Source organism: Gadus macrocephalus, chromosome 22 (genome assembly GCF_031168955.1).
Source record: "Gadus macrocephalus chromosome 22, ASM3116895v1".
Lineage (NCBI taxonomy): Eukaryota > Metazoa > Chordata > Actinopteri > Gadiformes > Gadidae > Gadus > Gadus macrocephalus.
Window position 1 is genome coordinate 17,561,934 of NC_082403.1, and position 24,573 is coordinate 17,586,506.

At 48.8% G+C, this 24,573-nt stretch overlaps 1 protein-coding gene across 1 annotated transcript; it reads right to left on the reverse strand.

Moving 5' to 3' along the window:
• Positions 1-432: 432 nt before the first annotated feature.
• Positions 433-23,003, reverse strand: elp2 (elongator acetyltransferase complex subunit 2). Its single transcript, XM_060043139.1, has 22 exons — positions 22,845-23,003; positions 22,620-22,698; positions 22,339-22,412; positions 22,092-22,236; positions 21,048-21,125; positions 19,898-19,962; positions 19,724-19,790; positions 18,338-18,484; positions 17,899-17,982; positions 17,341-17,441; positions 11,893-12,024; positions 11,485-11,634; positions 11,038-11,229; positions 10,846-10,915; positions 10,598-10,693; positions 7,791-7,848; positions 5,739-5,811; positions 4,723-4,915; positions 2,864-2,985; positions 2,567-2,703; positions 1,887-2,000; positions 433-1,047 (listed from the first exon to the last, which is right to left on the reverse strand). Exons 1-22 carry the CDS (start codon positions 22,974-22,976, stop codon positions 843-845), a joined length of 2,514 nt encoding a protein of 837 aa, XP_059899122.1. The 5' UTR covers positions 22,977-23,003; the 3' UTR covers positions 433-842.
• Positions 23,004-24,573: the final 1,570 nt, after the last annotated feature.

Sequence of the window (24,573 nt, forward strand, 5' to 3'; positions counted from 1 at the left end):
GACGATGTAAAAACAAAGCTGGCTGATGTATGATGATCATTGTCCCCGAAAGCAATTTCCTCCACGTCTGCAAACGGAGTCCTAAAGGGTGGCACTTGGCCGAGCTGTGACGGATGTCTCTATACATACTTGGCCCTGCGATTATAGGCTGAGTTATAGCCTCTACTTAGGCCCGCCTACGGGGAGATTTATGTCTGACATATAATGATGTCACACGCGGCTGGACCCACACTAAATCCCAGTCCTCTTGTCCTTGAGGATTGTGTTTAGGTCCTGTACTGTACCTTTGATACACAGCTATGTGCTTCAGTATTGTGTGACTTTTCCCTCGATTTCTCTTGAGGAGCACTCATGTGTTGCTTTGTGTAAAACCCATTATTGGATTTTGTGTTGTTCCAATAGATCTTCTTGTGTGTGACATGACGTAACGTATTGGAGCAGCAAGAGAGATTTATTGAATCAGCCGGCACGTGGATATCAAACTTAAAAGTGATTCAATACAAGGTACAACACAGTCATGTATCGGTCATATATAATGTTTGGCGTCAAATAATACATGTTCCAACCAATTAGGCTGTCGAGTAGGATTATCTGATCCACAGAGAACACAGAAGACTGAGGAGTAGGCATACAACTGTACTGCTTCACCCATTTGAAGATGGAAGGATGAAGAGGAAAACACAGGGAGTCGTCCAGGTGAAATGTTCGGCTAGGGGTCGACCCCATGTCCTGCCTAAAGCCCTCCAGCGCCCATACATCAGCTCAGACGGTCGGGGGGGGCCGTTGTCTTCCAAGCTACCAGCGCTCCCTGTGGCTTTGGCTGTAGCAAGGGGGGGGTCCGTTCAGTCGTTAGCCTCAAGGGTGTGGCGGTTGACATTGAGGATCTTGACGGCGTGGTCGGCCCCGGCGCTGGCCAGCTGGAGCCAGCAGCTCTCCTCGCCACCTGCCTCCCCCCCGGCCCGGCTGGGGGCCCCGGGGCCCTGCTGCCCGGCCCGGCCCGCCCGGGGCCTCCAGCGCAGCCTCTTCACCGTCAGCGTGTGGCTCTGTCTGGGGTGTCACGCAAGTCAAAGAGAAACCGTTTCAACGGGCACTGGCACTTTTCTACTGCGGCTATTTACTGCTTTTAAAACCATCTCAATCCGACCGCTTCTAAATAACGCCCGTTCACCAGTCAATCCATTCAGGGGAGTCACCTCTACCAATCCTCTTTTGTTCTGCTCCCCTTCTGAAAATCGTATACTGGCGTCTGAATCGATAGTTTTAGAAGTATCATTTTCAGACGCTGATATAGCTCCAACTGGAGCTACACCACAAGCTGCTAGAGGCTGCTGTTGGGAACACGCACACAGTGCTGGTTTAACAAAGGGCTACTGTTCTTAGAGGGCTGTGCCGAGATGTGGTGGTGGTGGGTAAACCACCCGGCAAACTAACACAGATTCAACCAAAAATGACACAAACTGACAACTTTCTGACACTGGCAGAAAGTTGTTCACGCACACATATCCCCTCACCGTCAACTGATGACTCACAAAGTCACACAGCCTCTTAGGATGTGGCACCCTGAGACACACACAAACAGGCTCACAATATAACTTCTGGCAGAGTGCTGCTCTGGAAGGTAGAAGGCCAGCCGTTGTGCTGCCGCCCCTCAGTGTAGGGGGCCTTTTTCTTCAACCATTAGGGATAATCTACAATAATAATAAGCGATAAGCGTCTACAAGAAGAGAGGGCCGCAAGCTAACACACTACCTGGGGCATCGCTACAGATCTCTTTCTCTGTGTCTCTGTGTCTCTCTCTGTGTGTGTGTGTGTGTGTGTGTGTGTGTGTGTGTGTGTGTGTGTGTGTGTGTGTGTGTGTGTCAGAGAATGTGTTTTTTGAAGGATACACAAGGTCTGTTTCTGCACATTTGGTCCAGTCGTGCCCCCCGGTGGGTTCCTGGGGGGGGCTCCACTTGTACAGGAGGATCTTTCCGCTGTCCAAGCCAACCGCCATCAGGTAGCTGGAGCGAGAGAGACACACGGTACCCAAGTTTACCTCAAATCACACCGGATCACTAGCATGCATGCATTTCACGTGCATTTTAAGAATGCTTACACACCAACGTGTTGAACGAGATTCCATATGGCATAGTTCTAGCCTTTAGACACAAAGTGTGTCTTTGGAATGTGTGTCTGGGGGTGTGTAGAGTGCTGAACCCCCGAGGAGGATGACTGGGGGGGATGTGAGCGCGTGAGTGCCGAGTGTCGATATCACGGTGATGTTCATTTATTAAACCGTGGGTAATATACAACCAAGATGTGAGCCCTCACAAATGCGTTGACATGCCTGGTGCTCCAGCAGGCCTGCTGTGGTAACGCAGATCAGAGCTGGTCTCTGATCAGACATCAGATATCAAACTAAAGTCCGATCTGTACGACTGGGGCCAACACTTCAGCACAGTTAGACTTAGAGAGAAGTGTGTGGGTGCCATGTTGAGGAGTACGAGGAATTATGAGGACATTTTAAAACCAAACTATCAGTTGTTATTGGTGCTGCGGATGCCACCGAAGGCAGCGGCGTGTTTACCTGTCATCAGAGCAGAGCTCGGGGCAGAAGGCCACGGCGGTGGCAGAGTCCCCAACGTCCAGTATGGAGGAGCAGTGGTGGACTCCTGGGGGAGGGACCCCAGGAGTCCCCAATACACATGGTCCCCACACGATCACCTACACACACACAAACTCTAAATCAATAACCTGACATGCTAGACAGAATTTGCTTAATAATCAGAAAGCGATGTCTGAACCCATTTGAGTTGAGCTGGGCAAATAGAAAGTTCAGAAAAAAAAAAAGAAGAAGGAAAAGCTGAGCTCAGCACATAACTACCTTCTTATCCCGGCTGGACGTGACAAAGTACCGGCTGTCCGGGCTCCAGTCACACGACCAGATTATCCGACTGTGCACCGCAGTGTCCTTATCCGTGTGTGTGTACATGGAGAAATTGGGTTCTGGGCGGAGAGAACACACACACACACAATAAATTATTGTTAAAATATATATATATTTATACACTCATTTCAAGGGCCGAGATTTATTCGGCCTTGTGGCGTTTTGACACATTCACCTTTAAACCGCGGCGGAACATTAAGGGGAGAAGGAGGAAGCGGGGCGGGAACACACGGATCAAACCCCTGGGGGAACGATAGCGCTCTCTGCACCAAGAAGACAAATGTATCGAGCGGCACGTCACAGAGCCTCATTCAGCCCCCCCCCCCGCCCCCCCACCACCACCACCACCACCACCACCTGGGGATCAGTCACTCCTGGTTTATGGGGCTGTGGGGCCGTCGGGGCCCGGCCTGAATCACTGCTAGACGGCTGCCAACTGTCGCCGGGCCGGTCTCCAGGGGGGGGGGGGCTCCTGGTGCCGGCGTGCATGCACAATGGAGTCGGCGCGGTGCAGCGACGGGTCGGTGAGAGAGCGCCGCCGGCGCCACAGAGGACGGATCTCAGCCGCCAGCGCCGGGCTAGGAGGGCAGAGCTCTGGGACGGTGGGAGGCTGCCTCTCCTGGCTCTGCTTACTCCAACGAGAAGACACAGAGAGGTCCCCCGGAAGGTAACCGAGGCCGACCTGCGATAAATACCTCCCTCTATCATCACCCTATTTGTTATGACTCCCGATCCCAGCGATCTCTTACCATAACGCAAACACACACGTCGCGCCACAGGCTACAAGTGTTGTTAATGGGGGCAGAGAGGTTTGTTCTGAGTAAATCACTCTAAACAAAGCGGTCACGGGGGAACACGGTTTGGCTGCTCTGCCGTGACCTGACATCCATTGTCCCTGATATAGCGAACCTCCTCCTGTACAGCGGTGCACGCCTGTTTCGGGTTTTCCCAAACTCCAAATGAGTGGCTGTTTAGTTAGTGTATAAAATAAAAATACAGCCAAGTCGTAGTAAAGTAGGGACAAGAAAGAAAGAAAGAAAAGGAAAAAATAAAAAAGGAAAAAAATAAAGCAAGAGTGTAAATGAGAAAGAAAAAGAAACAAAGAAAATCCCAACAAAAAGGCAGAACAGAGACTGTTTGATCATCTCTGACTGCATTTAACCTTCGCTGGCCCTCTGCCGTGTGTGTGTGTGCGTGAGTGTGTGTGTGTGGGGAGGTGCTCCGAGCAGCAGCCCTGAGTGATTTAACAGCCAACCACAACAGACGCGACCCCTTCAACAAACACTGTGTGCTCCTCCGGCTCCCCTCTCCCTTCCTACTCCTCCTCGAGACCCCCCCCCTCCCCAAACCTAGGGATACAACGCTGCAGACCCCCCCCCAAAGAATTATGCAGTGCACCATTTGGATTTCTTATGTCCCCTCCCTGGCTAGTCCTGGCAACGTGGTTATTGGCTGAGGGACTCTGGTAGGATCCTTTAATACGTTGACTGTGGAGTCTCTGCCTGCTGAGCGGAGGCTGATATGTGGTCAGGAGCTTTGTGAGGGGCGTAGACTTGTCGTAGTCCTGCTGCCCTCATCATCATCCGCCTTCCATGATGATGACGCATGGCATGACAACTCCACCCAGATAGCATGGTGACAGGAGAGATCGTAATTAAGTTAATTACTGCTAATTATAAAGATTTTGACGGTTTCAACAGACACATTTCTTTATCAGACTTAAGTCAAGCAGTTTATATGCAAAGATTTGGAAATGTGCGACAGAATTCTTCCATTTCCGTTCCCCATTGGCTCACCCGCACTATCTGGTGTGGGCGGGTCCCGTCTCCACAGCGACCAGGTGCGGTCGCGGGACACGGCCAATAGCAGCTGGGCATCGGGGGAGAAGGCCATCTGGGTTACGGTGAGGGCGTGGCAGGGCAGCGACTGCAGCTGACGCCAGGAGGCGGAGCTCCACAGCATCACGGCCGCGTGCTCCGCCTTGGACGCCTGAGGACACGCACCAGAACACATGAATGAATAATTAATGCTAAGGCAAAGATGGAGCAGGGCAATATTTACAAAACAAAGGTGCCATTTTGTATTGTTTTACTTGATCTATTCATTCAGCCTTATTCCACGCTCAGGACCCAACTTCAGGAGAGCAGCTCGCATCTAATGAAATACCACCGCCGTATCGGCACTCTATACTCCTTCTACAATATCCATAGCCTAGCTCTATAATAATATCTATAATCTATTTCAATGGACAATCGCCTCTCTCCCCCTTATATAGAGAATGTTCGAGAGAGAGAGAGAGAGCACCGTCTGCTCCATCTCCAGTTAAGATGAATGAGTAGAGGGTCCCACAAAGAGCCCCCAGTGAACACGAGTAATCTGGAGGTGAGGGACTCTGCTCACGAGGGATGGGGCTGAGCCAATCAAACAGGGATGGAGGAGGAAGGGGGACCAGACACTGAGGGACAAAGGATGGCTGAAGGCAAGATGAGGGGAGGGGAGGGGAGGTATGGAGGAGGGAGAGATCAGATAGACAGCAGAGGAATGGAAAAAACAGAAGACTCAGATGTGGACTGAATACGAGCAGTGCGGAATGAGTGCCACCGCACCGTTAATCTCTGACAGCAACCACTTGTGTGTGGAGCCCTGGGGCAAAACACAAATCAAGGTCAGGGCAGCCTGTCCTGCTGCAGAAATCCCCATTCCTCATCTCTCTCTCTGTGTGTGTGTGTGTGTGTGTGTGTGTGTGTGTGTGTGTGTGTGTGTGTGTGTGTGTGTCTGTGTCTGTGTGTGTGTGTGTGTGTGTGTGTGAGACCTTGCATGCGGAGGCCACCACCGTGTTGGCGCTGTCCGACGCCAGACAGTACATCTCAAAGCCGTGTCCGTACCTGTTGCGGAGAGCCAAGAAACAGATGACAGCATCATAAGAGGTGCATCCTGTGTGCGTCCCACAATGTCCCAGACAGGACCGTGGTGCTTAGAAGGGAAGCAAGGTTAACGTTGACCCTTTGTGGCGCTCTGGTCGGTGGCGTCACTCCAGCCGAATCTTTAAACCAGTTTTGACCTTTTACACCGTGTCATTACATTATCTTACTTAGCGGATTCTTTTATCCAAGAGCAACTTACAATAAGATCATTCAGCCATGAAGACACCGCTCAGAAATCATGTCAAGAATAATAAATTACAAAAACGGGAACACACAACGTTCATCAAATAAGCAAACTACTTTGCTTATTTAAGCAAAACTTAAGCTAAACTTTTTGTGTGTATTAATCCCTTTGTGTGAACAGATGAGTGTTGGGGCTGTGACGGGGGATGTGTAGGGTATGTGCTCTCCAGTCGGCAGGGAGCCGGTCCCCTGTTGTGGAGCGAGGACAGCCGACAGTCTGGATCTGGCTGCGCGGCAGCTGGGGGTCTCCTCGTGGTGAGGGAGTAACACACCATATGGCGGTGGTACGGCGTGGCGGGCGAGCTGGGCGGACGGTTTGCCCACGTCCTGGGTGTGGGACGGGACTGAGCCTCTCGCAGCACAGTAGACGAGTGACGGGGACTTTGAGCAGCCGCCAGTAGCCAGCAGTGTGGGAGAACCCGGGTGGGTCCTAGATCAGTGACTGCAACTCCCTTCTGGTTGTCCTGCCTCACGTGCCAATGGCACGTGAGGCAGGACAACCAGAAGGGAGTTGCAGTCTAGATGTTGTACAGCACTAGTCTGCAGGAGCGGATGGGCGCACCGATGGCGGTGAAGGACAGCTGGTCATCCAGGGTCACACCCGGCCTCCTCGTTCCAGTTTTCCCCTTTTTTCTTTTCTTCTCAAAACCCCTCACACCATCGGGACGGATGGTCTAACACTTCAACCCTCATTGCATGTTGCTCAGACGTGATCTAACAGGGGCCCAGAGAGGGGCCGACAGGACCCTACGCTGTAAGGCCCCGTGCATTCAGACCAGCAGCAGGCTCAAGGACCTGAACCCCGCTTGACGGGTGAACAGCGGTGAGCCGGCGTGAAATCAGAAACGCTCGCGGACGCCGAGCGTTGCGGCCACATCCTCGCCACAGAAATGAATGATGGCGCCGCGGCTTTGTCCCGACAACCTAATTACGCTCAGCTGGCTGGCCGTCGCCTTGTTGTCGGCCGGAAAATGGGCGAGGAAATTACGTCTCCCCCCCCCGCCGCAATTCAGCGGTGACAAGCCTGGCGGAATAGGAGAGCGGGCGACGGGCGGTGCGCTGGCACGCCCCGTGACAGCCCGATGGGGGTCCTTATGGATGTGGCCCCAGTTTAATAACACCGCCCACATCTGCCCGCTAATTAGAGGCAGCATATTAATGGTAGCTGGTTGCAAACCATTTTTTATTAGAGAGTATATTTTTGGTTTATTTATGTACGGTAAATACCCCCCCCCCCACACACAAAGGTTAATAATGGACCGGCTAAATGCTTTATTAGCCGCAATAATAGCGTCTATCAAGGGGGCTCACGGAGCAGAAGGAATCTTAATTCTGATTGGCTTGCGGTGTGCGGCGAGAAGGACTGAGCCTTCAGGAGGCCTAATCCGTCTCTCCGACACACGGCACACGCGTGTGCTGCGTGGAAAACCTTGGGAGGCAGATAAAAAGGCTAATTGCACGAACACGCCTCGTTGTGGAGTGATATGGGATCCCCTCGTGTTGACTGGATGCCATTAAACGTGAATGAGGGGGGGGAGGGTGAGGATGTCAATACCGGTGCTTGTTAACATCTACCTCGATGCATCGTTAAAACATTCCCCACATCGCTCGCTGCCCGGTATGCGTCGCCGGCGCATGCAGGAATGTGCGGATCACCGCAGTGACACCCTGCAGGAATGAATAAAAAAAACACTCACAGCTTTTGAACTTCAGGCCAAAGGGTGTTCTGGAGGAGGTGGTCCTCAGGTGGGGGCTCTGTTAACACACACACACACACACACACACACACGCCCATTAGTTTTCACCACAATCACCATACATAACGCAAGCAGCAATCCAACAGGGTTGAGATTTTCTGTCTCAATTTTCTATCTCAATAATTTACAAACTGAGGGAAGCATCGCAGAGAACTTTCCATCTCCCCCTTGCCCATATAAGGAAATGCGGCTGAGGGCTGAGCAGATTTAGTGGAGAGAAAAAAAAAGAAACGACAGATATGGCAGCCATGAATGAAAAGGGAGAAAAGGATAAATGTGCATGAGATCAAATTAGAGCTCAAGCGCTCCATGGAGGAACATGATCGATTCGCCCGGAGACAATGTTCCCTCATAACTATAAAACAGCTCCTGTTAGCATTTGGATGACACCCAAACCCTCCCACAACTCACCGCTTAGCACACCAAATAGCAGTCTATTCTGAAACCAGGGCTCCCTTATCTCCAACTGTAAACTCACCAAATAGAAGGCTATTCTGAAACCAGGGCAGCCTTATCTCCTAGCATAAACTCCCGCTGGCTTTCAGCAGACAATCCCCAGCGCTGGGCCGACGGTGTGTTACAACATGTTTTTGCTCCCTGCTGCAAATTATTCAAAAAGGCGTACTTTGCCGTGTCGTTAAGGTCACCGACTCGCCGTTTAACTAATCATACCTTACCCCTCGTCCAACCGCCGGCGAGAGCCACTGGGAGAGGAGCGGGAAATCTGCAGTGAACCAACAGCAGCGGGCGCGCTCGGCCGCTGTATCAGGAAGGCCCCGGGGTCATCCGCACTTCACACAACGCCACTGTTTCTAATTAGCATTTCCGATTAGAGGGGCTTCCTGACGGCGGCCCTCTCTACTGTGGGCAAACCGCTACCTCGGTTGAACCAATCAAAAACCAAGCTCAGAGAAACTCCATCTACCCCCTTGACCCCCCCCAGCGATTGGTCATCATGCCTACCACTTGTCTCAGGTATAACATTTATCCTTTACCCCCCCCCGCCCCAAACGTCCTCATACTCTCCCATTATATCCATCCTCCTCATATCCCTCCCTGTCAGCCATGAATAATACATGGTCACTAGAGATGGTCTCCTGAGCGCTAGGACTACCCCGACCCGGACTCCGGTCTCTGGACTCACCCATAGATCTGCGCCGTGTCCCGCTATAAATCGATAGAGACCGTGCAAGGCACCACTGCGAGTGGCAGCGAATTGACGGATTTGAAATGAAAGACAGCTGGAAGGCAATGCTTCATTTTCTCCAGTCTTTTCGTTCCAAAGGACAGAACAACAAAAACAACAACTGTGAAATAGATCAGAAATTGTTTTTTACTCTCCTGAAGTGACCTCAAGTGTACCCACATCATCCTTCATTGGTACATCACTAGATCATGTTAAGGTACTGGGTTTGATCTCAAACGTCGGCCGCCTCCCTGTAAGTCACCTTGACCTCTGACCTCAAGTCGGTGCATGCTTAATTACTCAAGCGAATCAAAAGTCCCATGAAAGCAACACTTATAAGCTTGAATGAAGGCCTCCCGACACGTCTGCCATCCCACGTAGAAACCCAACAGCCTTCCATGTTTGACATTTGTTGGCCGACGTGCAGAGTGACGTGGAATCTCAACTGTGCCACGTGACAGAAGTCGCAAAGCCACCGCTATAATACGGCGCAAACCGAAGAACGCGAGTGGAACCCGATGGGATCGAGTGCGGAGACGCTCGCCCGTCGGACCACAGACCCTCTCAGCTTCAGTTCACTTGGCTGCCCCCAAGGCTGAAATATTCATGGTCATATACACCCTTCGCTGCCGATCCGTCCCCTCCCCTCCATCCTCCCCCTACCCCCCTTTGTCTCTTCCACTCTCCCCGCCGCCTGTCGCTGCTGCTGGCAGTGACACCAGCAGCATGGCCGCGTCCCAGGCCCAAGGCAGCAGCAGCAACAAAGGAGCGAGGACATAGACTGAGAGCCACCTGTCCTTCTGACTGCACAGCAGTGTCTCTTAGAGCAACACACCACGACAAGGAGATGGAAAGGCTGGGGCGTGCGGCCCCTGCTGTGTCTAGGATGGCTCGAAGGGAGAGGCTTGTCTGGGTTGTGGAGAGAGGCAGAGGGTGATGGAGAAAGGGAGATATATGGAGCGTAGCACGCCCCGAGTGATTCACAGTCTTCCGTCTGCACCCGGACGAGTTGACGCCGGTTGAAGGATGGGTGCAGGGGAACGGGTGGGCGGGCGGGTTGACGCATTAAATGCTTGCCAGACCTCGACCGGCCCTTATAAACGAGTGGATTTATCATGAATACATTCCCTCAACCCCCGTTTTCATGCAGAAATAAATGCAGGCCATTCGGAAAAATCTTCAGCTTTATCTCCCACTGTAAACACCTGCTGGTTTTAAGCAGCCAATCCTCACTTCCGGCCTGATTTGTGTTCCAAGCCTATTGCGATCTTAATCTTCCTGCTAATTATTGAAAGGTGTACTTTGCAGTGTTGTTAATGGTCATTGATTTGCCGTTTGACTAATCATGCGTTCCTCGTTGTCTAGCCGCCGGCAAACGCCACTGGGAAATGAGTGGGAATCTGCAGTCAACAAAGAACAGGTTTTCAACACTCTCTCCCGAAACTGGTGGGGTTGGCAGGTCGAGGCTTAAGCGTTTTCCATAACATTAAAGGGTGACCGGACCCTTAACGCTTGTGTTCGTATTCACTGCGGCGTCCCCTTTGCATGATTTGGAACATACCCGTGAGGTTCAGCGGGTGAAAGTAAGTCTCGCGATACTGGTCTGAAACACAACTCAGCTGCTCCTGCTGCTCGTTGATCTTTGGAGCGAGGTCACCTGTAGAAAAGAAAAAGAAGCGTTGAATTTATTGAGATTCGAGTGGATTCCAGCCGTGCCTTAATGACTCTGTGGACGTAATTACGAAACAGAGAGAGAACTTCTGCCGTGACCCTGAATACAGAGTCGCACCGGCAGTGTGGCGGGTGCACCTTGGAATACAGCCTTGTTGGAGAGGCCTAGAGCGGGCGTGCTCGCCCCCTCGGGAAGATCTGCTGCGTCCTGGGGAACCGACACACGCAACACACGCACGGAGAGATCACAATTTTGCAAGCTGCCAAACGCAGGTGATATTTCCCCGGTGGATCACTGCATACACAAAAACCAAAAGAAAAAACACCCACGCTGGACGCCAGCAGCTTATCCAGGGACGCGCCGGATATGTTGGCGAAGTTCTCCACAAAGTTCCGCGGGGCACGGAACACCCGCAGGACCTTTTCGTCGGCGCCTGACACGAACTGGAAGCGTCCCACCGTGGCCAGACACTGCATGTCGTAGCCGTGGATCTGGGGCCGCGAGATCTCGTGCCAGCTGGTCTGTGCCGAGGAAGAACGGGAGCACATAAGGGTAGGGAAAAACAGGGATGAAGGCTGTTAAGGGTGCATATTGAGAAGGGAAGACACTGCATAATGATCAACGGGGTGGGACCACCGAGGAGGTTGGAGGACGCCTGGACAACAGGACACTTCACCTCACTCCCTTTCTACACACCAGCTTCAACCTGGTTGGGTCAACAGGTGTGGCCGGTGTGTTTCTAACCAGTTCGGACCTGATCGAACCCCCGGTCTTACCTGCGTCCCATCTTTCTGCTTCCAGGGGGTCAGCAGCCTGGCGGTCTGGTCTGAGCCCACGCTCAGCAGGTATTCCCCCTCAGGGTCCCAGCTCAGGTCCTGGACGGCGTTGAAGTGGCCGGACATCACCACGCCTGGACTCCACTCCCCCTGCAGGGACATGACATGCAATGTCCAATTTGGATTATCCCCCATTTATGCAAAATCAGAATGGTGATTTAGAAATACTCCAGGATAAAGCATAAGCAAACACATGATGTTCTGTAAGTTATTTGCCTGTTAAACATTTTAAAAAAAAAGGGTTAGGCGTGTGCCAACATACTAGTCATCAAGAGCCCTACAAATCAACTGCAAAGGCTCAAGAGCGAGGCCGCAATGCGGTCCAAAGCCCTTGGGTGCGTGGCGTACCTCTCTGTCCTGGCGCTTGTGCCAGAGATGCAGGGCGCCGTGGAAGGCGTGAGCCACGATCATGGAGCCGTCGGGGCCCATCTGGCAGCCGTAGAAGCCCAGAGTGTTGCCGCCAACCTCCCCTACGCGCACCTGGCGTGACAGGAGGTAGGAGGAGGAAGAAGAAGGAGATCATCAATCAGCGCCTCACTTTGGGCCCCGTGTTCCGGGGGTCTGCAGTCACTGGGCCTCCCGGTGACAGAGGCTCTGGACGAGAGCGACGGTGATTCACGCCTTCCTGAATGACGCCAATGAATATTCATGACTTGTCAAGTACACGGAGTGGGTGTGGTGGAGGTACGGTGGGGCAGGCATGGCGATTTCCAGAGTAGCCGATTCCAGAAACACACTTCATGGTGCTTGTGTTTTGAGGTGGAGCAAATCATCAGGGATTCACGCCGACACCTTCTTGTCGGGTAACTTTGCACTCATGGACCGCATTCAGGATGTCAATGTTCATTTTAAACACCCCGATTATTGTGTGACCAACCACTGGCCTAAATACAGATGGAAATCGGACAAAGCCAAGTCAGAGGACGACAGTCATGGGAGGCTGGAAGTGGGTGAGCTTATAACACGATGGAGTTGGAGCGTACCGTATTCAACTTATATCCAAACACGCAAGGGGAAAATTATACAATGGAAGAAAGTCAGAAGATACAAAGGGGCAAAGCCTGGGACTCACACTAACTGGATTTGGTTTAGAGGCTGTGACCCCCCCAAAGGTTCAAAACCACAGTGCAATCTCCTCCCATGCCTCTTTTTCGTCTGCGGTTTGACATCTAATCCTATTTCAAATGTTATGTAGAGGAGATCTTTATGCAGGTCACAGCAATGCAACACAAAAAAAAAAACTATTTACCGTGCCAAAGAAAAAGCCAGAGAGAAGATGTGTATTTGTGATTTTGTGATTATTTTGTGTGAATGAAAACATAAATCCAAACGATTAAAAAGCACAAGCCAGAAGGTGTAGAAGGTTAACGCAGGAGGGGTGTATTTTAAACCATTGCCACAACCCTCCCTGCAGAGTGGCAGCGTGCTGCCTCAGCAACGCCTTGGCTGGCCATAGCCGTCTGGTACCGCACCCACATCTGTAATTAGACTGTGCGTGTCACACACCAACGCTGGCTCACACTGAAACAGGGGTGTTACAGAGCAGAAATACAGCTATGTGCTGGCTATACATTCAATGTATTTTAAAACCTAATGTGAGACAGGCCAGCTGAGTGATGCACGCTCCAGCAGAAGGTTGCCGGATGGTGTCTCCGTGGTGGCTGGGTGTTCAACGACCAGCCGCACTAGGTTCAATTCCCAAGGTCTAATCCCGACCAGCTCCTTCAAATGACGTCTGAAAGAACCGTCGCGGTGGGTAGACGCTCAATAAATAAAACGAATGTTTGGTGGTGAACAGAGGACGCACACACACACAAACACTGATACTTATTGTTTCCTAATGTTTACAAAACACAAGGGCCCACAGAGAGACATATATACACACACTCACCTCCGCGTACAATCACACGCGTCTACATTAATCTGTATCTAGTCTGTATGACATGACGTTACAAGGGCATACATACAGAGCAACCCACACACAGACCCCAGTGACAGAGCCATCCATCATAGATGGATTAAGCGAGGTGGGTACATCCCTGATTACCTAGCAGGTCTTTTTATAAAGAGAGCCAACAGGCTGGTCATCGACGACCTTGGAGATAATGCCTTTCTGGGGCTACAACACAGCAGAACTAACGGCGGCAATAAAGGCTCCGTCTTCACAGTGTGTGGGACACGCACCCTGCCACACACACACACACACACACACACACACACCCACACATACACCAGAATGATGAACAGCCAGAGAGAGAGAGAGGAATTGTGATGGAAAGAGTGCGACAAAGCGAGACAACATTAAACAGATTTGAATTCCAAACACATGGGTCCACCGTAAATCACACACCCAAAAAAGGGAAAAATACCTCAAGAAATACAATAAAATCCTCATCCGTCTTGCCGAGAAGGAACAATGAGGAACCCTTCCCTCCCCCCTCCTTGGTGGAGGGAGTTAGTGGGGGGTGGGGGGGGGGGACGATCATATTTCATGTTATTATCCCTGAGGAAGAGAGATGCATGGAGTTCAAACCAGGCCTGGATGGAGAGGCCCCACCTGGAGGGATCGACCGGAGGGACGACTGGCTACCTCTCTTCCCCCACGTGTGGCAACCGGGCTAGAGACATCCAAACAACCCACACGCACCGCGGTGTGGCTGATGGGATGTGATGGGCTTATTAGTTTAGCATTCAAAACGACTTCCGATCCACTCCGATGGTCTGCGTTTCCCACTGATTGTGGTTTATGAGTTGGCACACATTGTCTGCCAGAGGGAGTTCTTGCCACTTGGCTGCGGTCCACGAGAAACCTGAAAATAGGTTACACACGCACACACGCAAACATGCCCATGCCCATGCCCACACACACACACACAAGCCCACCAACACATATCCACAAGCACGCGCACAGACACACTCGCACTTCCTGTGAGCATTGTGGTGGCGGCCCAGTGCGGTCAGTGTGGTGAGTTAATTACCAGTGGGTCTTGTTAGCAAGACCGCGCTTTTACACAGCGGTGGTCCGCCGCTCCCCTACTGCTAACCCTCTCTTATAGAGCCACGCCAATTACTCTAATAATCAATGTGGGCTGTAGTGGGGGATGCTGGGCCCGTCTGTGAACACCCCGCTAATTAAGACACACATACGGCTGGTCACTCGGCCCCCCTCCCTCCCCAGCACTGCTGGAAGCCTGGCGGGTGTCCCTGGACGCGGCCACATGATTTAAACTGGATGCCGTGAAGGAATTAAGACGAAGATGGCGGGAAGAAAGCTTTTGACTGTAGGTCAAAGTGTGTGTGTGTGTGTGTGTATGTACAGTGTGTGTGTGTGTGTATACAGTGTATGTGTACAGAGATTTCCACGCGTTCCTTTTTACACAGCGGAACTGGATGTTCAAAAGAGGGGAGGGGAGAGTGAGAGAGCGATGGAGAGAGAGAGAGAGTGAGAGACACTATACTATGCTCTTTCAGAGTCAACAAAAATATTATTCATCCCTTTCATGTTCCCTGTCATAAATGTGCACTGGCTGATGTAGCTCTCCGTGTCCACACCAGCCGTCACCCACCGAAGTGCGTGGGCAGACACAGATGTACATCACAGGCCAGGTTCCCAGGGCCTGTCACCATGCCACTAAAAAGGTGCCTGCCACCATGATGTGAGGTGAGAACTTCATGAAAAGAAAGATTGTGCGTAAGCATACCTGCATAATGTGTGACATCCGCTTGCATAAGCAGTTTCAAATTGATAGGTTCAAGTTGCGCACGCCACCTGCATTCAGGAATATATACATACGTCTGCAACATTTTTTATTTCCCCTTCCGGGAAAAAAGTGTATCCCAGAAGTATTTGTGTCAATTATAGCAGGGAGAGAAAGTGCAAAGTAATCTGAAGTAGTGCAATAGCAATATCCACCCCCTGGCTTTTTCCCCATGTGGAATAAAATGAAATGAAATGAAGAACTGTGGGGCAGATGGTCAAAATAAACAGCCCTTTCTTCCTTCTCTTTGCCATCCACACTTTGCCGCGAGCTGGTACAGCAGCTGCAAGCAGCTCAGTATGGGAGAGACCGAGATGGGATGAAGGGATGAGGCTCAAGAAGAGTGAGGAGACGGAGATAACAGAAAATGCACTATGAGCCAGGGAATAAGAAGACAACACACGACCAACGAAGACCAGGAAGAGAAAAGGTGTCAGTAGTAAGTATGAGGAGGGAAACGACTATGCAAGGAGCCAAACAAAGAGAAAGTATTGAACAGAAAACCTTGACAAACAGCCAATGCAGTAGGGGTGGGAATCTCTTGGCACCTCACGATTCGATTCCGGTTATGTTGTCAGCGATTCGATTCTAAAGCGATACTTTTGTGATGATCATTAAAGACATCAACAGATGAATTAACTTATCTATTATTTTAATAGAGAAAAGGCTTTTGTCACAAATATGACTTACAACACAATATGGAAGTATGTAAAAAAAAATAGGTTTCAGTTTTCTTTTCTTTCTAATCTTTCTTTTCTATGTCATTAAAGAAAAAGCTGCTCTTGAATAAGAAGGAGTCTTATTGTCTTATTGTGTCTGGCTGTGAGTTTGCGTGCATGCTATGCGTAGGCTGAATCGCAATCATGTCAAGACAAATCAGATTGGCCAATCACACTGAAGATAAATTAAATAATTTTAAAATAACACCTCTCTGGCGAACAGAATGTTGCAACAAATTAAAGAAAATCCTTTGTAAAGAAAATCAGCTTATTAATTGATCTGCATCGAGACGGAATCGATCTAGAGAGAATCACGATGCATCGAAGAATCGATTATTTTTCCCACCCCTACAATGCAGGTCATCTCTCTTTGATGTTCACCACCCGGCCCGCGGTGCAGGTGAAGGGGAGATGGAGACAGAGAGGGAGAGAAAAGAGAGAAGAGTGAGACCAAGAGAGGCTGAGAGAGAGAGAGATATGAGAGATAGAGATATGGCAATGTAAACCCTTTGAATTGAATTGATAGGAGATATGATCGAGATGAGAGGGAGAAATATGAGAGATATAAAAGAGATAAATATGAGATATGAGAGAGTGGTGAAAGAGATACATATGTGAAAGATGAGAGAGAGAGATAAATCGAGATATGCAACAGAGATAAATCAAGATAGGAGATATGAGAGAGACAAGTGCGTGAGAGCGCAAGAAGAGCAAGTCCAGGAGAGAGACAGCAAGAGAAAGAGAGCGAGCGGCAACGAGGGGCCAGACAGCGGCCGAGTCAGTGAGGGGGTGGTGGGTGCCAGCCTGCTGCCCGGGCTGACAGACGGGCAGGGAGATAGGGGTGGACAACCGCGGCGTGTCTAAACTCACGCCGCGCCGCCCACCCCAACTCATCACCCGCCGTCAGCCGCGGCTCAAGACGCCCCCGTGGAGGCACGGGGCCGGGTTGTCAACTACGGGCGGGGAGACGCTTTTCTTGGCCGCGGAGGGCGGCTGATGACTACGGGCATGAATACGGGCAACGCACAAAGAAAACGGCACATCACGTCTAAAACAGCTTCCAGGGAGGTCATTTAAGGTTCAACCTGAGTGAGTTCCTCCAAACTACGCGAGGCCACTCGCCACATGTGCCCCCAGGTTGAATTCCGACCCGTCCATTGAGCTCGATGTCATTCCCTCCCACCTTCCTGTCTTCACGGTCTAGTCCGTAAAAGGTGTGCAGCCAGCCAATGAGAAATGACAGATCTCTCGCCAGCTTTAGATGTATACACGCATGCATGTGACTGTTGACGCTCATCATCCCCACTCGGGGCACTGACCTGCTCCACCCAGACCCCCGACGCCTCCTCCGGAGCCCAGAGGATCATGGTCTTGTCCATGGAGGCGGAGAGCAGGCTGAGAGGCTGTAGCCGCCTGCCGCCTGTAGAGGGAGACAGTGGGTAAGTACGATTAGTCATAATGATGCAGCGGGAGTGAGAGAGACAACCTTTTCCCTGCAAGGCGGGAAATGTCATCAATCATTTCGACCAACTGCTTCCACTCTTCCACTCTTTCTACATCATTTAAAAACATCAAACAATCAAACTATTACAACTCCTAGACATCCTTTCAGGCAACACCTAAAATAGGCACAACAAAAGCAATGATGCAATATTATGCAAGTCTTTTTTGGTTCCACTAGATTCAGAGGGCCACCCCCTGGAGCAATTAATTACGGGAAATGCTCGCCAACATTGCAATGAATTAACATGTTTTTGTAAGCATGTTGACATGTTGCCAATAAGTAAAAAAAAAAAGCAATCAGTCGATTTAGATAATGAGCAGCAGTACAGCATCGCCACTCCTCCCCCCTCGTTGCCTTGTTTTAATCACCATACCTTCGTATCGTGGAGGCTGCCAGTGGACTCCGTAGACCCAGTTCTCGTGGCCAGCGAGGACAGTCTCCAGGGACACGGCAAACACTAGGAGAACCGGAGTCCAGAGAATACGCTGTCAGTCCACTTAATGAGACGCTGGCAACCAGAGGTGGGCTATTCAGGCTTTTGACAGAAAGTAATGATGATTCAATTAGGATGTCTTATTAGCACGGGGATGTATGTACTCAGGTCCTTGATATTTTTCTCATGGATTCACACACACACACACACACACACACACACACACACACACACACACACACACACACACACACACACACACACACACACACACACACACACACACACACACACACACCAAAAAAGCCAAAAGATGAGCCCAGTTCTTCAGTGGGTTGATGGCGGGCCCCTTGGGAGCAACGGCCCCCGGGCCACTCACCTCTCTCCTTCACTTCAAAAACGTCCTCTTTCATTCTGATGATGCTGTGATTGTCCTCTGGGCGGGCATCGCTGCCAGCCCCCTCACGTAGCCGCCACATCCGGATCATACAGTCCTGGGCACAGCTGGCTAATAGCAGCTCCTCGTCTACAGAGAGGGATACGAGAGAGAGAGAGACATAGAGAGAGACGGAGAGATACAGAGAGACATAGAGAGAGAGAAGGAAGAGATGGAGAGAGAAAGATAGAGACGGAGAGATATATATATATATATATATATATATATATATATATATATATAAATAAGAGAGAGAGAGAGAGAGAGAGAGAGAGAGAGAGAGAGAGAGAGAGATCTTTGTATGAGCCATCTCATTACCTCCTAACTGATAATATTTTTGTCTGTTTTTGTTTGTTTCTTTTGTGGACGGTCAAAATGGCTGCACCTCGCCAAAGTGAATTCCTGTATGACTCAACCCATGGGTAATATTAGGAATTCCAATTCTTATCTTTGTGGCTGTTCTTTGTACTTGCTTCACATTGTTTTGTTTTTGCAATTAAATTAAAAGACCATAATTGTGATGGACGCGAGTGGTTATCACCATCCACATAAAATCAGGTACAATGATCCAATATTAAGCCATTTTATAATTACAGTCGAAATGTGAAATTGAATATCCTGGTGCTTTCAAATAGTGGGTTGAAATCCTGAGAAGGATGGTTCGCTAACATGGTATGTGGACAATATGAAGGTTTAGGCTTCATTGCTTCATTAAAAGTGTCTTCCACTTCTAGTTTTCAACAAGGACACAAGGTCCATCATCAGAGTAGAAAGAGGGTGTGCGTTTGGTATTCCTCTGTGGAAGGCTTTCAAATTAAGTGTGTCTCTCCCCTGTGTGCTAGAGGGAGGGGGCCGACTAGGTCAGAGACCGCGAGGAGGATGTGGACACGGGCACAAGGCTGTAATCAAGGACATGAAACAGCTTAATGTCACGATAGCAGTGATGAAATGGCATAGCCAATGGTGACATAGTTAGCAGGGTCTGGATTGAAGTCATGCGACTTTATGTTTCAAAATACAGACACAATTAAATTTTATTTGAGTAGATTAGAAACAATTGTATTAATTAATAAATAATAATATTATTATTATTATTTATTTAATTTGCATCATCTCCCTCTTTTTTTATTTTGATCATCTTAATGATTATACTGCCATGAAATATCATTGTAACGGCAATGAACAAGCAAAGAACATATTAGTTTACTACCTAGTTAATTTGGTAATATATACAAATGAAAAAGGCCCAGGATTTTTGTTGTTTCCTACAGATTGCCAAGATGTAATGGTAAAATGGATTTCTATAGTTTATTTTCCTATGGTTCTCACCTATGGAAGCCCACTCCAACCCTCGCACCCAGTCCTCGTGGCCCTGCAGTGACATCACCTTATTGAGCTGAAAATTAAATAGGAAATTCAATTTAGAGAGTGTGAAAGTAAAAAATAAAAGAGTGTTATGGTTATGACACATCAACTCTCCTATGTGCCGGACAACTTCCATACCTCTCCATTGAACAGCACGTAGATGTGGACCCGAGAGTCGTTTCCCCCACAGGCCAGTATTGGAACTGCAGTACGAGAGTGAACATGATCAGTCCTGAACTAGCAGCACTAAAACATGACATAGAGAAGTAAGAATGCATTTTAAACTTGACATTCAGCAATGGAAAACAGAGGGGCTGATCGATTTGCGCTGGATATACGAGAGCGGGGCTGCAAGCGTGTGTTTGTATTAGGGCCCGACCGATTTATCGGCCTGCCGATTTAATCGGCCGATTATAGCCTTTTTGAAAATAATCGGCATCGGCCAAAAAGACGCAGATTACAACTGATTTTTTTTTTAATTTTTTTTTTTTTTTATAAATGTTATTGCGATTAGTATCCTGCAGATTGCGCTCCTACTCGCCTTGCTAACTAACAACTTTAGCTGGAGTGAAAAAGAGGAGATTGAATTTTACCGTACAACATGAAAGCACGCTCGCTCAGGCAGCTGCGCGCTCACCTCACCAATGTACACAAGACGCGTTGTTTGAGCATGTTGTGCCTGTTTTTCTTTAGGTCCCAGGCCATGTTAATTTGTTATACTGTAGACTCTAACGGTGAGACCATACTGCTCAGCACGCACGTGTTAGTCACTGCTCACGAGCGCAGCACATTGGGAGTTAGTTATTTATTTTACATTTTACATTACACTCATTTTTGACTGTAAATGTATTCTAAAACGCTCAAAGGTTCTGCATTCAATTCACATATTCGTCAAAAGTGTTTAAAGTATATTTAAGGTATCAAAAACTACGTTTTATATATATATATATATATATATTTTTATTTTTATTTTTATTTTTTTAATCGGCCGATTAAATTTTCTCTGAAAATAATCGGCATTGGCATCGGCACTCAAAAATCAATATCGGTCGGGCCCTAGTTTGTATGAGAGAGATAGAGTATGGATGCCTGTTTCAGAGAGAGAAGAGAAAAAGAGACACAGAGAGACAGACAGAGGGACACAGAATGCACGTGTGTGTGTGTGTGTGTGTGTGTGTGTGTGTGTGTGTGTGTGTGTGTGTGTGTGTGTGTGTGTGTGTGTGTGTGTGTGTGTGTGTGTGTGTGTGTGTGTGTGTGTGTGTGTGTGTGTTGCTCGCTGAGGGCTTACCTCTGCTGCCTGGCAACAGCACCAGAGACACATCCATCATGAAGCCGCTGCCAAATGATAAAGTATGGAGGCACTCCACTGAGGAAGACACGTGCATGTAGAATTAGTGAGCTACACAGCGCCGCAAGTCACTTTGTGAATGCCAGAGGGACACCATTCGACACCAAATCCATGCAATACTTTTAGTATCAAGCACATTTTAAACATCGAGAATGGAATAAGGACAGGAGGCATTGTTAAATTTAGAGAGGTATGCAAGTGTACAACTCGCCTATCAGAGCACATCATTCATTGATTTTTAAAACAAGCACACACACACACACACACACACACACACACACACACACACACACACACACACACACACACACACACACACACACACACACACACACACACACACACACACACTTTTCACTATGCTAGACAAATGTGGTAACAACGTTTAATTGGACCCTACAGGCCCTAGTAGAAGTTACCAGTCCTTTTGAAACAAGTAGACAGTAATGTAGTACCAGTAGGTAACTAACTACTCCTGAACCTTCATTGCCTGAACCACAAGGATCTTACCAGGATAGCGCCCACCAATTTGCGCCGCTATTTAACAGTGGAACAGGTAGGAATCCAATGGGTTTCCCGTACGTGGGGTAACCAGACGTCCTCTTTTGCCCGGACATGCCCTCTTTTTGAGACACTTTAAAAAAAATGTATGGCGGAATCTCAAAATCGTCCAGGATTTTATTAAAGCCTCATGTAGTTGAGGGGTTAAGTAGAGCCTTCACATTGGACGGTTTGACTTACTTATTCACCGTCATGTTTTGACGGTTATATCTCCCCCGAAAAAATCTCACTCTGAACTCAGTTCAAAACTTGAGAGCCCTGCATGAAAGTCCTGTTAGACATTTGTCAGTTGTCCCTCAGTCACAGATTGAACACCAACCTTTTTCTGTACTACGCGCGCACACGCACACACACACACACACACACACACACACACACACACACACAATGACTGATGCTCTAAAGAGTAACAATGTCTCCCACCTTGTGAACCCTCCACGAGCCACAGCCTGACGGTGGAGTCGGCTGCAGCTGAAGCCACCAGGATCTGCGTGGGGTCCTCCAGGTAGATGGCGTCCACAGCGGATACTGGACCAGTATGGCCAACACACTCCAGACACTGGCTGAACTGGAGTTGGAACAATAATTATATTAATGTAATGAAATGAAAGCCATGTGTATTTACAAGATAATATAGTGACAACGCATATGTTTACATCGTTTTACTAACGTTATCATCTTTAGTCGCCGCCCACACAATGAGTCTGTTGTCCGAGCCTCCGGACACAAGATGATTTTCGGGACCTGTAGAAGAGGCAAGTTGTATACTTTATACTTGTCAGGAAGTGTCTGAGTACCTGGTAAGTGCTATCAAAAGAACATGTCTGATTTTTATTTTCTAAGAACAAAATTCAAACCATGTACACAAAGGACTAATCCGGACAGATAAGTATGCACTCACTGACAGAACATCATGTGTTCCCATTGTAAACAGAAGAGATCACAACTCACCACTGTCATCTCTGTAAACCCACTGGACTGAGTTCACTCTGCCTCGGTGTCCATTTAATACAGCAACAACGTTTCTTTTCTAGAAATAGCCAACAGATGTATTAAGACAGGTATATTAGTCACTTACTGAAAGCATAACACTAATATAACACTACAGTCAGTATACTGGTGGCACTGTCAGACCTATCAGGCTTAGCGAATGTTATTTCTGCATTATTCGACTACCTGTGGACTGTACAAAGCCACTGAGTTACACGTCCCAAAAGCAATTATGCCTCCGCGACCCCATGAAAGAACATTTGGGGTCCTATTTGCACAGCATGCAACATGACATGTTTGCATCACGGGCGCCGCCATCTTGGAAACAACGCTTGTTGGCGTTACCGTAAGTATGGATGTAGCGAGCCCATCTGGGAGAGGAGAGGATACAGCTATTTTCGATACGTGATATGAGTCTTCTGCTAAAGTCTCTATTTATGGTTCTTCAAGTATTTCTTCTAGCACTGGTATTATTTTTGATAATATTTAAGAAAACGTTTACAAAACGTTGGCTGCCAACTTTTCCTTCTAGTCAGTGTAATATTAATGACCATCCAGTAGATGGCAGACGATATCAAGAATGTAAAAGAAACACGCCGATCACGTTAAACTTGGAAATGTAAATCGACTTTTAGTTTTGTACCAGTTGAAACTTCACTATGCCTCATCATCATCACAATGGGTGATACCCCCCACCAAAACCATCCACCCCCATCCCCCAACACACACGCACGCACGCGCGCGCACACACACACACACACACACACACACACACACACACACACACACACACACACACACACACACACACACACACACACACACACACACACACACACACACACACACACACACACACACACACACACATTTTACATGCCACTGTGAAAAGCGATTATCATGCTACAGCAAATTGCTGCACAGCCATGGGCTCAGGTTACTGGCAGAGACAGAAAAAGAGAGAGGGAGGTTGGAGAGGGTACTGGCAGCTTCATGAATCAGAACTTTCACAATGGATTAGATGCAACTCCTCTTTATTGTTTAGTCTCTGTCTCAAGCCTGCGGTTTTTAGATTCATCTGCCGCAGTGAGCTCTGTTCAAATTTCTGAAGAAGCCTACAGGTGAAAAAACTCATCCGCGACACCTGCCAAAGGATGGAAGAGATGTTGTTGGTATTCACATTGCATTGACCTTAAGCCACCCATACACATGCAGACAGAGCAGCACAGGGCAGGCAGTCCCTATGGGGTATCATGGGGAGAACATGATTCTAATTGATGCAATGGAAAGACGACGTGGCCCTGGCTATTATCTTCTGGTAATGTTGGGGCACGATCCTGCTGGGGGTCAGCCTGGAGCAGCAGACCAGCGTGGTGGCAGATGGGGCAGGGAAACAGACACTCACTCACTTCACACTGTCCAGACACTTGGCTCAGGAGGCAGAGCGGGTTGGCTGGTAACCGAAAGGTTGCTGGTTCGATTCCCTGCTCCTCCTAGCTGAGGGTTGAGGTGTCCCTGAGCGAGACGCCTCACCCTGACTGGTCCTGACGAGCTGGCTGTCGCCCTGTGTGGTTGGCAACGCTTTCGGTGTGTGTGTGTGAATGTTAGGCAATACTGTAAAGCGCTTTGAGTGGCCACTGGTTAGAAAAGTTCTATATAAATGCAGTCCATTGGCCATTTATTTCAACCAGTGCGGAGTTGGAGGGCATTCAAATGTTTATGCCTGTCAATGGTCTTGTCATATCATGATGGTATAAATTAACGATCATTGAAAATTAAATCAACAATAAGTATATCTATGCAAATTGTATTGGTGAGTTACACTTCCCGTCTAAATAAACAACCATTCTATAAAGAATAAATATTTTTGCGGCACTAATTGCTCTAATTGGGACTTAAACTGTTTAGCATTAGG

Coding starts and splice junctions, on each gene's coding strand:
- elp2 (XM_060043139.1), bottom strand. CDS start 22,976: ATGGCGGCGCCCGTGATGCAAACATGTCATGTTGCATGCTGTGCAAAT. Junction 17,983..18,337: donor TTTTGAAGTGAAGGAGAGAG/GTGAGTGGCCCG, acceptor CGGTTCTCCTAG/TGTTTGCCGTGTCCCTGGAG. Junction 10,694..10,845: donor CAACAAGGCTGTATTCCAAG/GTGCACCCGCCA, acceptor TCTTTTCTACAG/GTGACCTCGCTCCAAAGATC.